We start from the raw sequence: 18,158 nt of genomic DNA on the forward strand, positions 1-18,158 counted from the left end.
TCTAGGTCCCTCTGTATCCTATCTCTACCCTCCAGCGCATCTACCACTCCTCCCAGTTTAGTGACAACCGCAAACTTACTGAGGGTGCAATCCACGCCATCCTCCAGATCATGAATGAAGATATTGAGGAGGAGTATTCAGTTTTTTAATTTTTTGTTTGTTTTTGTATTCACAACACACCCAACAACACCCTAGGTTGAATGAGATTCTGTATCTTCTATTATTTTTCATTTTTCATATAAATTTGTAATGAGGAAGAATAAAACTGGTGGGTGCAAGAGTATTCACTATTGCAGCTGCTAGTAAAATATGTCAAAAAAAGATTTTCTGACATTGCAGGAGCCCTGGCTGAATGGAAAAAGTTGTTACCTGAAGGATCTAGAGCTGACAGTAAAGAACTGTTTTACTTTATACAAAACTTGAGTTCATTTCCACAGACCCATATCTATTTTTTTGTTTGGGGAGGGATAGACTGACAGCAGCATCATACCATATTAACAGCATTCTTCAGTTCCTTGCTACTTTACAAGGGAGGCCAGTTGCTATAGCTGACAACAGACTGTGAAGCAGTTCATAATTTCAGTTCCTTTTACATTCACAGGATTCAGAAGATAAGGGGTCATTATGTCCTTAGAACCTAAAAGTTAGTACCCTTTTTTGCATGGAACAAATAATTGATTTCAGGCCAGCCGTTTTGGACTCTCACCCTCAAAAGTCACCTTGATCCCTAGCAAACGATGCATGGAGGACTTTAGGACCAGGGGAAGTCCGGGAGGAAGCAGGAGAATTGAACAGCTCCCACCTGCTCGGTTTGAATTGCCTTCAAAGTTTCATCTGCAGATTAAAAGTGTGCCTTGGAGGTTGGAGAAGTAACCTCAGCCGCAAGTGACTCTCTCCTTCAGGTAGGCACCGAGCCCTTCCTCGAAACATTCAGGAAAGCTCTTAAGTGAGTGCTGGTATCTGTAAGCATCGGCTTTTGGGGGAAGGAGAGATTCCCCTGCTCTCTGGAGGCAGAAGCTGTTCGACTCATGTTTTCTTTGGATCACAGAAGAATTGCTCTGAGGGAACATTCAGTCCTTCCTCTCTGCTTCTCCTGAAATGACAAGCTTGCTCATTGCTCTGAATAGCTAACCCGTACCGGTGCAGTCATGCAATTGATCACTAGCACTTGGGGAGAGGGGCTTGCGTGAAACCTGGCGGGCAGTTCTGTGTCTGCAATGAAGTGGCCTTTCCTGTGCAGCATGTTCAGCGTTAGCAGGTACAGCATCCCGAGACCTGTCACCAGGAATCTGGAGGATCTGGACTCAGTGCAAAGTATCCTGCTGCACAGGTTAGTGTGAGGAGGAGGGGAGCTGAAAGGCAGGCGAGGGAGCTCACAGACCCTTCCTTTCCCACCAGGCACTCAGTTCAGACTGGTGAAGAGCTGTTTTGTTTTTTAATGTAACTAAAAGGCATTGGCAATTCTTGTCTTCCACTTTTTTCTAGCTGCTTCCTCTGGGACAGGAGCAGCCGGATCTGAAGTCCCCTCTGACCCCCGTACACACACAGGCAATAGGATCTCCTGTAATTCCACTAATATGCTCTGATAAAGGGAACTTCTCCAACCCCAGTTCTCTAGGCACCCCAGAAAAGGGTGTATTGCTAAACTTAAAAAAAACCTGGAAGGGCTAAAAACTACTGTGTGACACCCTCAGCCACTGAGCAATGAGCTTCCCGTTATAGAGAAAGGTAAAGAAAGAGATCATCTCTCACTGTGCTCATTGCTTAGTTTACAGACCCTATTCCTGTGCATGACACGCTGTGGCTGTGCTGTAACAGACACATGATACTTACAAGAGGCAGCAGTTCAGTGCAGTAACTACTACTGCTCTCAGAACAAGGAAAAAATTAAAACTGGGAGATGCAGTTATTAACTTCCCGCTTTCTCCAGGAGGGTGATTTGTGAGCAGAGAGTCTTTTGTTGTTCAGACAGGAAATGAGAATGTGCTGTTTCCCCCTTTTTCTGTTATTCAGTCGGGGGGGGGGGAATGTTTAATGTCTGACATACAAAAGAAACATGCTAGATAAGAAACCCACACTTTCAAAGCATTATAGGAGCTGTGCGATTCGGAGACATGGGAGTAAAATGGCTTGGATGCAGATAATATTGAGCCGGGGCTGTTTGTGTCGGGTAACCAAGAGGATGGGAAGAATTTTTACCTCTTTAATGCTAAAACTAAATAAAAGGGCAGGCTGATTTTTAGAATAATTAATCATTCTCTTGTTTAGCTCCCTGTTTTAAGGGTACTGACATTTCCTGTAGTTGCCACATAGAGAGGGAAGGAACGCTATATTGATACGTTTTGTAAGGGTACTATAAAAATCTAAGCAACACAATTTAAGGGATTCCAGGGCAATATACAGGCTTACACTTAATAGAAATGTTGGCGGGGAGGGGGACAAGAGGAATCACTTACATGATCATCTTGAATTTTTTTGCTTTAAAAAAAAAAAAGCACAAAGCTATGCCAGATGGGAAATCGTCTGTACCTTTTAAGTGAGAGTGCAGGAGGAACGTTGAAAAGAAATTGCTTCTTTTCCCCCTTCTCCGCCTTCCCCCCGCTCTCACCATCCCTAACATGCGATTTTCCAGTTTTCCCCAAAGAAGCACTCACCATGAGACCTTATCAAAGGGGCCGTAAAGAAAGGACTCTAAAAGAGATTCCAAAGACCATTTCCCAGCACTAACTAGAAAAGGCTCTTGACTAAACCACACGTTACAATAGGAAAATGATTCTATTCAGCAGTATTTAATAAAAGCTCATAAGTAGCCTGTGTCTAATAGAGCATCTGTTTCTCAAAACACACTTTCTGCTAAATGACTTTACATGCAATCTGTCATGTCAGTGCCAGCTCCAAATAGATATAGCTACTGAAACCTAATTATTAACACAGCAGCTCTGTAGCCCAAAAGACAAATCTATGCAACTGAAAAAAGTTTAAAATCAATATCTACAAAATTGTAGCTATGAAAATAGAGACAAATACTACCCTGGAAATAAGCAGATAGGGAATTCTGGAATAGATCTGCCCTCATATTGCATTGTGAAGCAACTTTATCTGAATTACAGATAAATGCTCCCAATATGCGACTGGGGACCCTCTGAAATCTGAACAGTATGGATGCATTTGTCAGTGACTGTAAAGCTGAGTGGGTGTTGTGGGTTTTTTTAAGCCACAGTAGCAAAATGCTGCCCAGTAGTATTTCTTATTTTAATTTACTTTCCATGCACTGGAGTACTATTTGTACTTACATTTGCATTTTGACTGACTGCAAAGAATCACTATATTCTTTGTGCTTAACCTATATGCCATAACTAAGTGATCCTAATAAAGGCTGTGGAATTTAACCGAAAAAAAGCAAGTTGTGGAAAATAACGATTTCAAATTATTACTACTTTAAATGCTAATAGGCAGTGGTTGCTGGAGATTAAAATAGTTGGTGTCTCGATAAAATACTCCCCCAAAGGAGTCACATAGGTTGGTGTGGTCTTCCTGATATTTTTCATATCTGTCTTCCAATATTTTGTTGTTCTTCTTACCTCTTACTGCACTGAGGACACCAATGACAGAGGAAAGAGGCAAAAAAAAAAGGTGAAATCTGCATTTACTTATTTTGTATGTGGTATTTGCAAACCTGAAGGCGTTTTCCTCAAAGTTTCTATATTTTCTGTCACAAAGGCAGCCTTCACTCTGGCTTTAAGTTATCTTAATTTAAATACCCTAATTTAAAATGAACACAGTTTCCCTATTAAATTCACCTTGCCTTGCAGTAAACTGTCCCCACACAATACTAGCAGCAAAGTTGTGAACAAAAGGTTTTATGATGCTTGTTTCTTTGCTTTTATAAAGTATTAAAGACCTGAAAGTCAATGCCACTCACCCTTCAAACACAAGCTTTTTTTCTGTTTGTTTTTAACCTTACATTTTTTTTCATATTTGTATGTCTTCTTCTGTTTTGCTGATGATGTCCCTTGGAGAACACAAATGTACCCCTATATTGAAAGGGCCACGGTAGTGAATCTTTAACAAAAGAGGGTGGTTGTTTTTTCTTCCAACTTTGTTTCAGTTATTTGAGCAAAGTAGGCGTTAACAAAAACAAACAGAATCTTAAACTAAAATGAAAATCGCTTCCCCATTCCGCTGTGGTTTTATTTGCTTGGTATTTATAATATCATATTCCTACTAGTTCTCTAGTTGACCATAGAGTCTTCCAGGAGAAAAACAAGTAGAACAGACCGAAATTTCAGATGTTACAAGATATTTTTTGCTGCTTTTATTTATGTCTTCTCCCTTATCTTTAAAGAAACAAAACTTGTAACTTCAAAGTCCAGTGGAAAATGGGGGAGAGGGAGAAAGCTGGGGACCATTTAAAATGTTGTTAAGTGTTGACAGTTAAGAAAGGCACATTCTGCCCTAGTCAAAGCACATTCATTGTTTGCTATGGTCTATTTAAGCTGGCTATACTATATAAAGGGGACATAGAGCTGGCAGATCCAGCCACCAGGAAATTGTCTTGGCTTGGGGGAATCTCTACATGGTATAGAGCCAGCAGCACAACAGATCTATGCAACATTTCCCTCCTTGATTCCCTCCAGCCTCTGACATTGGGGGGTAGAGATGAGGGGAAAGGATGTAGCTGAAAAAACTCTGAGCTCTAGCTACTCCTGCAATGGTCCTTCAGGCTCATAGATAACAGCCATGAGTTAAAGCAACCCTGGCTGGCCCCAAAGGTAGCATGCAGCCACCATGCCATCACTTTCAGTCCTGCATGGAGAGGAATTCAGCCACACCCAAAACCCAGGCCTGTGTCTGGTCTACAGTAGCCAAAGAAATCATGCTGGCATCTTTCTAGCAAATTGTTTAATCATGGTTCCTAGGTAAGGTGTTAAGATTGGGCCTTTTGACACAACAAGACCAGACTGTGCTATAAAAGAGTGAGGGCACTTCCATATTTATAAAAGCAAAACAACCAGTCTTTATCCTTCTACTACAAAAGAGAACACATTTTCTGCAAATGCCAGACTTTCCTTTTGCAACTTCCCATTGGAAAAGCCAATTACCAATGAATAACAGTGGAGAAAATAATACTCAAAAGGAATAGTTTAATTTTCAATTTAGTCAATACTATCTCTATTTTCATTTATATAAAGTAATGCATTAACTAATTGTCTAATAGGAGATAGTTATTATATCAGTACCAATGACAGCCTGTGGCAGAACTCTTGCCATCTGTTTGTTGTTAATGCAGGAAGCACTGGAGAGAAGGTTCACTAGACTTCCAAGTCAAGAGTTCCAGTCCAGCTAATCATGTTAAATATAAAGGGTCTTCCATATGAATGATTATTTCAAAGCTGCTTATAATTTTTCTATATAGGGAATGGTGGCTGGGTTTTCCCTTCTATAGAGATCTTATGGGAAATTCTGTCTTTATTCAAAAAACATCCTGCTGTGAGAGACAGTGCCTTTCCTTGGTTGTTTCCAAAGCAGCAAAAATCATAAATGTTTCAGAAAACATACTTGGGAGATTTGCCACTACTGCTTTCAGTAGACCAATGTTCTATATTGCTTTGCTCCCTAATACAGTTAACCCTGTAAAACAGCAGAACATGGGCTTTCCTTCTTTTGTGAGGGAAGCCTGTACTTCTCACTTGTTGAATTAACAACTGGAAACAATTAACCAACCCTTGAACTCAGTGAAATTTAACATAACAGAACCATCTGGCATAGACTATCACTTCTCAACAGAGACATTTTCATGTGCTGTTCACTGCATTAAAAGTGCTAGCAAATATAAATGGAATTAAGCAGGGAGGGATTGAATATCTCACCTCCATCTCATTATTAAATCCTGATTTCTTGTGTAATATTCCATTTAGAAAATCACCAGACATTGGGTAATTTAGAGGCATTCATGTGTCTCCTGTTTATCCAAACTGTTTTGTTTTGAGGAGGTGAATTGCTTGAGGAGTTGGGGTGGGAGAGTTTCCCCTCCTGCTTCTCTGGAAGTAATAAAAGAAGGCAAGTCGGAGTATATCTTGCCTTTATGCCATGTCTTTAAATTACCAATTGCTAGTCTAAAATAGAAGTCATAGGTCTGAATTTATTTAAGAATTCTCCACCATTAAGACTGGTAAAATTTGAGTGAAATTTTTATGTCACCTAAGATAGGAAAAGCGTATCGCTTCCTATCCTGAAGCTGAATGGAACAGTTAGGTTTTTTTGTACTACTATGTTTTCTTAATTTTCTCTTATTTTCTTCCATAAGAGCATATATACATGTATCCTTCCCTCTATGTGGATGGAGTTGTATGACTAAACCCATACATATAATTGCATTCAGTAGATAACAGGCTTTTACTTTTAGGAGCAAAAGCACAATTCTTGCCTAGAGCCTCCTACAGAGGGACCACAAAATTCTAGTCTGAGATTTCTGTAACAGTTCCAGTTGAAAAGTTAGTTGTGTAGCTAAGAACATGTGTCCAAAGCACTCCTTTGTCTGGAATCCTTTGTTCACTAGTTAACATTTTCTGATACTGTCTCAAGTACAGAAGTTTCACACTAGAATCTTACACCTACTGCAACAAGTTCCAGCAGTGTAACATCTAGATCTTCAGAACACAGATCAATTCCACAGTTTTAGAAATGTTCCAACAAGTATTTTCCATCCCATTCTGTATGTACCCTAACATCCTGTTGCGTTTATTGACTGTTGCTGCACATCCAGCATAGGTTTTCATTGAACTGCCTACTGTGACACCCTGCTTTTGAGTTGATAGAATTCTGTTGGATGCCTTCATTTTTTTTCCTCTGATGTGTATTATTCTGCATTTGTTGATATTGAATTTCATTTACAATGTGTTGCTCATTTAGGTCTCTGAAGTTCTTCACTCCTCTGTGGTTCAGACTAACCTAAATAACTTTGTGTCATCTGCAAACTTGCTACCTCACTACTCATCTGCCTTTCAGATCATTTAATAAATGTATGAAACCTTGAGGCACTCTGCTGTTAACCTTTTTTTGCCATGGTGGAAACTGTCTATTTAATACCACACTTTCTGTCTCCAAGCCAGTTTTTGATATATGGTGATGATTTTGCTTCTCACCAAGTGCCTACTTAGCTTCTTTGGGAGCCTCTTGTGCAGGACCTTGTCAAAGGCCTTTTGGAATTCTCAATAAATTGTCAGCTAGTTCTCCTTTATCCACTAGTATACTGATGTGTTCAGAGAATTTTAGATTACTGAAACGCAGCCAGATAACATGTTAAAACTACAACTTGCCTTGTCTGCAATGGAATTTCAACAATTAGCTAACATGTTAAAAACACCCTTTTTCCCCCTCCTAATAAAAGGCCTGGACTGGGATTTAAAGTTGTTATCTTAACATGTTAACTTTCACATTCTAACTAGTACATTTTAAGTATACTGTAATGGCACACTGCTTTTAACAGGTGCTAAATTGGTCAATTCAAAGCCTAGGATTTCCCCAAGGCTTGAACTCAGCCAATTTAGCAGGTTAAAGGCAGTAGTTTTGTCTACACATCTTAAATTCTAATCTAGATAAGGCCAAAATGAAAAACTACCATGAACCAGCCAAAGCCTCTGCCAAAGGTTAAACTGCTGCTGTGGCAACTAATCAACAATCTTTAACCTTGTAGTGTGTAGACCTGAACCATGTTTACAGCTAACCATAACAGTAATCAGAGGGGTAGCCATATTAGTTTGTATCCACAAAAACAACAAGGAGAACGGTGGCACCTTAAAGACAAACAGATTTATTTGGGTATAAGCTTTCGTGGGTAAAAAACCCACTTCTTCAGTTTGTGGGTAAAAAAACCCATGCCCAAATAAATCTGTTTGTCTTTAAGGTGCCACCATACTCCCCATACTAGTAATGTGTTACAAACACAATTCAAAGCTGTAGTGTGGATAAGGCTTTAAAGTACATTATTAACTAGTAATTGCATTAGATCTGAATTGAAAACAATTTCAGGGTTTTAACTTCTGCTTTTTTTTTATTACTGGAACAAGATCTATGGTTTGGGAAAGGTTTAGAGTTCCTTAAAAATGAGCTGGATCCCAAAAATGTTTGAAAATTGTTACAGGCCACATGAACGTCCCAAAATGACCCTTTTCATTTTGTTTGTGTATTTTTGAAAACTATAATTTCACATGAAGCAATTTTGTAAAATTAAAGCTGATTCCATGTAAACATTTGCTTCTATTGAGTCAACCATATTGATATATAATATACCTTCTAGCAATAAGCAAGCCATCAGTTAATCCCAAATATTGGTTGTATTTGAACACATGCTTGCTTTTGGGATAGCAGGTGTAATGTGGAATCACTACTGGAAATAAACCCAGAAGGGTATGTTCAGTTTCTATCTTACCTTAGTTCAGTTCTGGGGCAGGGAGTGGGGCCTGGTGGATAGAAAGTGAGCAGAGACTCAAAACACCTAGGTTCTGTTCTTGGCTCTGTCACCAGTTCTGCTGGGTGACTTTAGGCAAATCAGCGTGCCTCAGTTTCCCTAACAGTAAAGTGGGGATAACAATACTGACTCCTTTTGCAAAGTGGTAAGAGATCGACTGGTAAAAGCCTTGGATCAGAGCTAGGGCTTATTGTTAGGGTGTGAAATATACCTAAGCCCTGAGTCTTTTAACTGCTGGTGCTAGGGTCTATCCCACGCTTTTCTGCCTCATCCCTTGCAAACGAAGGTGCAGTCCGCTCGTCAGGCTGAGCCGGGGGGTTGGGGGGGATGGGAATCGGTACCCTCGCCCTGGCAGGCGGCCACAGGCGCCATTAGGGCACAGGGGTTGTGTCTGTCGCTCCGGCCCCGGCTGCCCGCGTCTCGACTGATCGCACAGCGCCTGGCGGGAGCGCTCCGGGGCTGAGGCCGGGTCGGAGCCCCCCGCGCTGTTCCGCAGGCCCGGACCCTGTGCCGCCTGCTGGACCGGGGAGGGGGCCGCTCAGGCAGGGAGGAGCCCGAACCCGCCGGTGCCACCCGGTCGCTGCTGCAGCAGGAGCTGCCTCGCCGCCACCGGCCCCTCTCTCTCTCTCAACAGGGCTTCTCCCGTCTCCATGGCACCCGGCCGGCGGCACCAATAGAAGGGCGGGGCGGGCATCACGTGTTCCCCTCGTGCTTCCGCGGGTGGGTGTCATGGCGGCTGGGGGCTGCTGGGCTCCGTAGGGGTGAGGTGACATCGCCCCCCCCCCCCCGGCATGGAAGAGCCACTGTCCCGCGAGATGCCCCGGGAGCTGGCGCCGCGGCAGGAGGGGGAAGAAGCTGCGGGCGGCGGCGGCGGCGACGACAGCAGCAGCGAGACCGGCTCCTGCTCTGCATCGTTCTCCGGAGGCTCTGAGTAAGGGCGCCCCCACCCCCGTGGGCCTGGGGCAGAGAGTGACCGTGTTCTCTGGCCCTCGGGAGGGAAGGACTCAGATCTGGCCAGCGTGCGCCGTCCCCTGGGGTCAGGCGCTGCAGCCAGCCAGCCAGGCTGGCTGGCTTCCAGGGCGCCAGGTGTGAGACAGCGCACCTCGGCATCCTAAGGCTCCTGACACCCAGCTCCATTCAGGAGAGCTTGGATTTCCTGCTCCCCTTTTCCACTCTTCAGTTGTGAGAACTCGGGCAAATAGCTTCACTCTCTGTGCCTCTGTTTCCCATCGTAGAAAAGGGGTAGGAAGGACTTCCTGCACTGGTGTCCTGTCAGAAAGTACTTTGGGGCGGAAGGTACTGGAAAAGGGGAAATGGTCTAGGACAGTTTCAGCCCTTATATTTGAGTCAATATAGGGAGGTTCAGTTAGTCAGTTTCTGTTAGTCTTATTAATAATTTAAATAGCTCCCAGAAGGGGACTTGGCTGTTTAACTGTAATAACAAACTGTTACAAATATTAAGTTTAAAATAACTATTCATGCATAAATATGGATATGCCAAATATTATGCATTTCCGTAGATTGTAGCAGCTGGGATCTGAAAACCTAAAGTTGGGCTTTTAAGTCCATATTTAGATACCTAGATAAGAGGTATGATTTGTTCCCAGGAGCTTCTGTTAATTTCAGATGGCTACAGCTTTTGTGGTTTTGCACAGTTGTCCATTCCCCTAGCTAAAACATAAACCATGTTGATTTCCCCCCTTCCCTAAGTTTTGGGCAGAAAACTGATTTTATTTATTTTTTACTCTGTTTCCAAAACATAGTTCATTTTATGCTGGTGGTAGGGTAAAGCCGGTCTACACTTAAAATTTAGGTCGACGTAGCTACATCACAGGTATGTGAAAAATCCACATGTCTGAACTCTAGCCATGCTGACCTAACCCCAGTGTAGATGCAGCCACACACACTGTGGTGTAAGTGAGTCTCTGCTGATTTAGTAACCTCACCTTCCTCAGTGTTACTGGCTTTGAAGAGCCGCCTCACAATGCCCCACACTGACAATACAGTTGATACAAGCACTTCTGGTGAGGATGCACACCACGAGCACAAGGACCCACGTGTGCATGCACACAAGTGATTTAATAACTGTGATGGCTGTATGAGTTTTTTGTGATTCCTTGCTATGATTGGTGGAATGAGTAAGGGCCTCAGTCCACAAAAGTAGCAAACACCTTGAAATCTACAGAAACCTCTTACTTCTGCACAGCTAACCTGCGGCCTGATCCTTTCCCGGCATCAGAATCCTGAAATATCCTTGCTACTGGTGTCTAACCTTCCTTTTGATTATACTACTCCAGCCTCTGTTGTAGTGACTATTTTCGCTTAAGGCTGGAGTAGCAGCCTCAGAGTAGCTCTGCTACTACAGTATGGTCTGGAAATGTGTGTAGGATTTCTCTTCCAGAAACATCAGTAAGATTCACAGTTAACACTCTAATGAGATGTATAGAAGCAGTGTATGCTTCTTCTGGAGGCAAATCCTGTTCCCTGTAGATGACCATTTTGTAACTAAGGGCAGGTCTAAGCTTAAAGTGCTGCATCAGTGCAGCTTCGCTGGTGTAGTTGTGCCCCTGTAGTGCTTTAATGAAGATGCTCTAAGCCAGTGGTGGGCAACCTGTGGCCCGCACACAGCCCACCACTGCTCTAAGCCAACAGGAGCAAGCCTCTCCCATCAGCTTAGTTAATCCATCTCCGCGAGAGACCACATCAGAGTTTGGGAGCCAGAGCTCATGGCTCGGTGGCAATCAGCCTGGAAGCACGAGAGTCTTTTACAAGCTGGAGTTCTTGGAGCTTCCAGGCTCCCTGCTGCAGAGCCAGGGCTCCCCAGCTCTAGGGCATAGATCCTAAAAGCCCTGGGTACCGGTCTCCCCAGCAGCCCACCAGGCAAGCTGGCAGAAAACCAGGCAGGGTTTTTTTTGTTTTTTTTTTTCATAGATACTAAGGTCAGAAGGGACTATTCTGATCATCTAGTCCGACCTCCTGCACAACGCAGGCCACAGAATCTCACCCACCCACTCCTACGAAAAACCTCACCTATGTCTGAGCTATTGAAGTCCTCAAATGGTGGTTTAAAGACTTCAAGGAGCAGAGAATCCTCCCTCAAGTGACCCGTGCCCCATGCTACAGAGGAAGGCAAAAAACCTCCAGGGCCTCTCCAATCTGCCCTGGAGGAAAATTCCTTCCCGACCCCAAATATGGCAATCAGCTAAACCCTGAGCATATGGGCAAGATTCACCAGCCAGATACTACAGAAAATTCTTTTCTGAGTAACTCAGATCCCATCCATCTAATATCCTATCTCCGGGGATTAGGCCTATTTACCCTGAATATTTAAAGATCAATTAATTACCAAAATCACATTATCCCATCATACCATCTCTTCCATAAACTTATTGTATAGAATCTTAAAGCCAGATAGATCTTTTGCCCCCACTGCTTCCCTTGGAAGGCTATTCCAAAACTTCACTCCTCTGATGGTTAGAAACCTTTGTCTAATTTCAAATCTAAATTTCCTGGTGGCCAGTTTATACCCATTTGTTCTTGTGTCCACATTGGTGCTGAGCTTAAATAATTCCTCTCCCTCTCCTGTATTTATCCCTCTGATATATTTATAGAAAGCAATCATATCTCCCCTCAACCTTCTTTTAGTTAGACTAAACAAGCCAAGCTCCTTAAATCTCCTTTCATAAGACAAGTTTTCCATTCCTCGGATCATCCTAGTAGCCCTTCTCTGTACCTGCTCCAGTTTGAATTCATCCTTTTTAAACTTGGGAGACCAGAACTGCACACAGTATTCTAGGTGAGGTCTCACCAGGGTTCTGAGGAAACCCTACCTGTTTCATAAGAAGTTTATCAAAAACAACACATTTCCACAAAACATTTCAACAAATGGGCCTTTTCTGCCAAAAACCTGTTTCATCAGAAAATTCCATACCAGCTGTAGTTGCCATGTTTTGGTTGTGATCATATGCACTAATAACCTCTGGGACCTCTTTTCTCCTTTTTCCCCATTTGTCATTGTGTGATGAAAATTCTGTTAAAACCTTAATCTGTTAGTATAGATTTCTTTTTGTTTAGAAAGTAACAAATATGTGTGTGGCTAGACAATTATTGGAAATATTTCTATAATAGTTCTAGATTTGGTTTCAGCAGAGGGAGAAGAGAACAACTAGTGAGGATAAAGTTAGTTTTTGCACAGTATCATGTGGACTAATGGTTGGAGGTTGAAATACTTCACTATGTTGCATAGCTGACCTATGTTCTTAATTTGTAATTTTATAATATAGACTATTTTTAAAAGCACTCCTATTTCTGTCTGTCTCTATTGTTTTTGAAGTTTTTTGTTTGGCTGTTAGATCAGAGCACAGATTATACATCCATCCATTCTAGTACATCTTTATTCATATTTTATTCATATTCAAGAAACCTCGACAGACGTTTTGTAGCTGACTCTGAAAGCACAGCAATGCTAGTTAGATGTAATTCATAGGTTTCAAAGAGTAAATTTTTATGAAAACTGATATCCTGCTCTAATCAGTATATTGTCCCAACTACTTCAGTGTCAAAATCCCTACTAATGAACCAAGGACATTCATATTCATGCCTACTTCTCTAACAAATTTCATTTCTTGAGGCCATATAATATGAGGGGGAGGAAGAATGACTTCCTATGTTCAGCTTATACAGTTTCTTTCAAATCTTTACCCAGGAAGGAAGAGCCTTAGTGGATGGGTGAGGCTGTATAGGTAGTGTGGCCCCACCATCTTGCAGATCCATGGGGAAGAAAACTCCCAGGCCTATACAAATTTGATCCCTCTGTGCTGCTGCTCTGCTTGTTCCTCCCTCCCCAGCTGCAGTGCTCCTGTGGAAGCTGGGGGGATGAGGGTGGGAAAGACATGGAGACTCAGTTAATTTTTCCCCCAAGCAGCATGAACTTGTGTGCAGACAAACAAACAAACGTTTGACTACAGATGGCGAATGCTGTGCAGAATGACTCCTTCTGCCACCAAGTTATTTATATTATCTTAGCAATTAGGAGTCCAGCTATGGGCCTGGACCCCATTAGGGTAGGGGGCTGTACAAACACAGAAAAAATATATTCCCTGCTTCCAAGACGTTACAATCTTAGGGTTTTTCTACACTGGCACTTTATAGCACTGCAACTTTCTCGCTCAGGGGGGTGAAAAAACACCGCCCTGAGCACAGCAAGTTTCAGCACTGTAAAGCGCCAGTGTAAACAGTGCACCAGCGCTGGGAGCTGTGTCTCTCATGGAGATGAGTTTTTTAGACTGCTGGGAAAGCTCTCTCTCCCAGCGCTCTGCTGTGACTACACAAGCCATGTTAAAGCGCTACCATGGCAGCGCTTTAGCGTTGCCAGTGTAGACTAGCCCTAAGTAACCAAAACTGTGGATCTCCCTCAGAAGGGCTCTCATGGGGGTCTCAAGAAGGAAAAACAGTATCATGGAATTCCTTCATAAGCATTCTATCAGAAATCTGTCCAGTTGAAGTCACCTCAATTGTCCCTTAGACCTTCAGTTATATAGCTGACTGTACATAATGTGCTTTACTCACCTAAACCCATGGAAACCTATATTACCATAAGTACTCTTAATTTAGACTGACTGTGGAAATAAGATTGTACTGTTATCAGTTCTAAATGGAAGCTTATTTTATTGACACTTAAAAATAAACCCAGTTGGGATAGGGAAATCTTCCCATAAACAAAGCATTAATAGTCTGCAAAAAGAAAAGGAGTACTTGTGGCACCTTAGAGACTAACAAATTTATTAGAGCATAAGCTTTAGTGAGCTACAGCTCACTTCATCGAAAGCTTATGCTCTAATAAATTTGTTAGTCTCTAAGGTGCCACAAGTACTCCTTTTCTTTTTGCGAATACAGACTAACACGGCTGCTACTCTGAAACCTGTCATTAATAGTCTGTTATCTTTCATTGCTAAAGTACACTTTACTAACTCAGTTTTTATTTGTATGCTGTTCATAAATGCCATCAGTACAACTGTTCTTTCAGATGGCTTAATGGAGAAACATGGGAGAGAATGGACAGGATGTCATTCTTGTTTGAATAGAAGAAAATCCGTCACTCTGATGGATAATGGTTACTTATTCAGACATGGCTTTGAAAGGAACGGTTCAATGAAATTGGCTTCTGTGAATGATGCTTTTGCAATGGATGAACAGTAAGACATTATGAAAAGCTACTTCAGACTCTAGAAGGGCAGTTGTGGTTCTCTGCCCCCCACCGCCCGCTTTTTTTTTTTTTCCCTTTCTCCCTGTAAGGATTTTTATATTCAACATGATGTAGAGCACCAACGCCATAGAATTTCAAGAGGCAGACTTTTTCTCACCCTCTCCCTAAAGTAAACAAATGTAGCTGGTATTGCTGTCTTCCTTGTCTGCGTTAGCGTTTAATTGTCTCTCTCTCTCTCTCTCTCTCTCTCTCTCTCGCTCTCAGCGACCTTGAGCCTGAATGGTTGGACAGTGTGCAGAAAAATGGGGAATTATTTTATCTAGAACTGAGTGAAGGTGAAGAAGAAACTCTTCTTCAAGACATCTCTTCGGAGGTGCCTGCAGTGAATCATGTCAGGTTCCGTGAAAATGAAGCTGAGGTTATTCAAGAGGGATCACGAAAAGAAAGAAAGTATGAACCCAGACTGAAAAAAATCACCAAACTTTTAAAAAAGAAAAGCCTTTTACCAAAGCATTCTGGTAAGAAAGAAACTGGTGGTAGGGATGGGCATCCTTCCGGCCCAACCTCCATACTGAAACACCAATCCACTCAGAAGGTGGGAGTCATAGTCCAGCAACGGTACAAAGATGTTTGTGTCTATGTAAATCCAAAAAGACTACCCAATGCTGGAGCAGGGGGAAAACTCAAGCTTCTGGAGGCATTGGTAGGGATTGTTCATCAGTCTTCATGGAGCGGCAGAAGATCTGAAAAGCAAGGAGAACAAGACAGAAGCAACAAAGGGATCAATGAAGAGAAGCTTGTAGTTCATGGCTTGGTCCCAGGCAGCTCAGCCATAAAAACAGGTCAAATCTTGATTGGTAAGTAACCCAATGAACACTGATGTGCTTGCTCCCATTAAAACCAATACAGATACTAATTTACTCTTCAAACTGCATCAAAACCTAGACTAACAAGCACTTTCAGTAGAAGGATAACTTAAATATTTCTGAGATTTTAAATATATTTGAGGTGGTCAGCTTATAACTGAGGTTCTACTGTAACTGGAATTTAGTTGAACACAAAACAGCGTATATAACTTATTTTTATTAAACAAAACAGCCATATGTTTTGGATACATAAACTTCTCTTATCAAAATATGATTCACATTTACAGCTATCTTATAATAAGCTTAGGACCCAACATATTTTATATTAAATTCAGCTTTCATTTTAAACAGGTTTATCTTCTAAAAGAAAAACATTTTAATTTGAAATAAAAAATGTGGATTTCAATAAAAAAAATCCAATGTTTTTATTAAAATGTTTATCCACACTGAGCTACAAGCACATAGGCTATTCATACGTTCATTGTTTGTTGGTAATCTATCTTTGTGCTCCTGGCGTGCTGAGGCAGTTTTCTGTCGGGTCTTGGATCGCTGGGGGCAATTAATGCAACTCTAAGCAGTTGAAGAAGTCTGTGGGCGTGGTTGGAGGGGACAGGAGTAGGCCTGCATATACTAGTTTTGACTGGGTTCAAGAGGAGCAGCAAACAAAGGCCCCAAACTGTGTACAGGGTCAGCCTGAGCTGATTCAGAGTGTGGAACAAAGAACTGATAAACTGGTGTGTGGGTCTACGAGAATTGCATTCAGATGATAAGTAGTGCCTGGTGAAATTAGCCTGCATGTCAACTTTTGGTTTTGTAATACATTTTTTCTGTGTAATGTTTTTGTCCTAAATAAATGTACTGTGGTTTGTGAAAACTGATTGGTCACTGGTAAACCTGTCATAGTTTCTGGTAGGTAGTAGAACTGCAGGTGCTGGACTAAACTGAAACTTGCTTGGAGAAGCACTGTAACTAGGGTTCCCAATTTTCATTGGATGTATTCCTGGAGGTTTCATCACATGACATAGCCTTTAATTAAATATTAATCTTTTATTCCTGGAAATTCCAGGACAGTTCTGGAGGACTGGCAACCCTAACTGTAACTTGCAAGGAAATTACAGCCTAAATCCACAGTCCTGAGGGAAAAGGACATGAATTTGCACTCTGAAAAAGGAGCCTGAGATCTGAGTAGGAGTGCCCTCCAGGAGACTACAAAGGGATCAGAGATGCAGTTATCCCTGTGGCCATTTTGGAGTAACCCAATAAGACAATCATTGTGTGCTCCAAAGTATGAAGCTTTGAAATGTATGTATATGTGTGTATTCTGAAACTAAATTAAAGTGCGGGAGGGAAGCATGTTGGGTAAGGGAAGCAACGGGGGGTGGTGTGGAAATGAAAGTCCTAGGCCACCATTTTACAGGGTCTTGGTAGAAACTCTGCAATTACCTTAAATGCTCAAGGGGAAACAATCTGTAAGTATAAAGGTCTAAATGTATTTTTAGAACAGATGCATATTGCACACAGCCTCTACTGTTTATCTGTAAAGGACTGGTGATATTAGCCTTAAGATTGTTCTCTGGAGAGAAGAGAGTGAAGATGTATGCTCTGGATGGGATTTTTAAAAACTCCTGAATAATTTAGGAGCACAAGTCCCATTTGAAAGTCAAATCACATAAGCTCTCTTGAAAATTCCACATTGTATACATAAAGACAGAACACACATTGACTCATTAGTGCATGTTTTGGATAAGAGTATTAAATAATATTCCCTTCAAGATGTTCCACAAAAGGGGAAAGGAAATAAATATAAAATATATATTTATTAATATATAAATAAGTTTGAAGGGAAATTCTGGCTGTATCTTCAGCTTGATAGGCTCTGGTTTATATGCATAAATTTCATTAACAAATAGTTTGTAAATGCCTACCACAACACTAACAATGTAATTCCTTCGCTTGGGTCACAGTTAAGGTGACCAGAGAACAAGTGTGAAAAAGCGGGACAGGCAGTAATGGGTAATAGCTGCCTATATGAGACACAAACCATAAATATCAGGAATGTCTATAAAATTGGGACATCTGGTCACACTAGTCCTCAGTTAAAGTAGTATTCTTTTCTCTCCCGATTTTTGTCTACAAGAATGGGCATACAGGCAGATCACTATGACAAGCACCAGGCCTAGGAGATTAGATTAACTCTTTAACTGTTTCTGTTTCCATGGCAGGTATAGCAGTATTGCATTTATTCTTAATAGAGCTAAGGAGGCAATAGTATGTTAAGAGGGTGTGGAGAAATGAAATATTTGTTTTGTTTTAAATGGGGACAGTTACTTAAACTTCAGAAGCTGGTAGTTTATTACATGTCCTGAGCTACCATCAACCAACGTAACCTTATTTTTACATGTAGAAAACAAAATACTTTAAAGCATACTGCTATCATTCAGCTTTGAACAGGGAAAATGTGCTACATCCTGTGACAGGTGGCATAAAAAGTATAATTTCCATATAAAAATACTCTAAATTATATATGTGCAGTGAACATTGGGTACTCTGAAATCCGTATGTGGTATCTAGCACAGGGATATTTTGCATAAACTAAATGCTTGGATTTTAATGCAGT

General features: G+C 41.6%; 1 protein-coding gene across 3 annotated transcripts in view; it reads left to right on the forward strand.

The window, feature by feature from the left end:
* The first annotated feature begins 837 nt into the window (after positions 1–837).
* INTU (inturned planar cell polarity protein) overlaps positions 838–18,158 on the forward strand; it is a 109,143-nt gene continuing 91,822 nt past the window's right edge. Inside the window, exons 1-2 of one of the 3 annotated variants that reach the window (XM_038400715.2) lie at positions 838–1,330; positions 14,940–15,532. In XM_038400715.2, coding sequence (XP_038256643.1) covers positions 1,218–1,330; positions 14,940–15,532 — 706 coding nt within the window. In that variant the 5' untranslated portion in view covers positions 838–1,217. Of the gene's footprint in view, positions 1,331–9,172; positions 9,402–14,939; positions 15,533–18,158 lie in introns of those variants that run through there. The other 2 variants (XM_038400714.2, XM_038400716.2) reach the window with 2 other exon arrangements.

Source organism: Dermochelys coriacea, chromosome 4 (genome assembly GCF_009764565.3).
Source record: "Dermochelys coriacea isolate rDerCor1 chromosome 4, rDerCor1.pri.v4, whole genome shotgun sequence".
Taxonomy (NCBI): Eukaryota; Metazoa; Chordata; order Testudines; family Dermochelyidae; genus Dermochelys; species Dermochelys coriacea.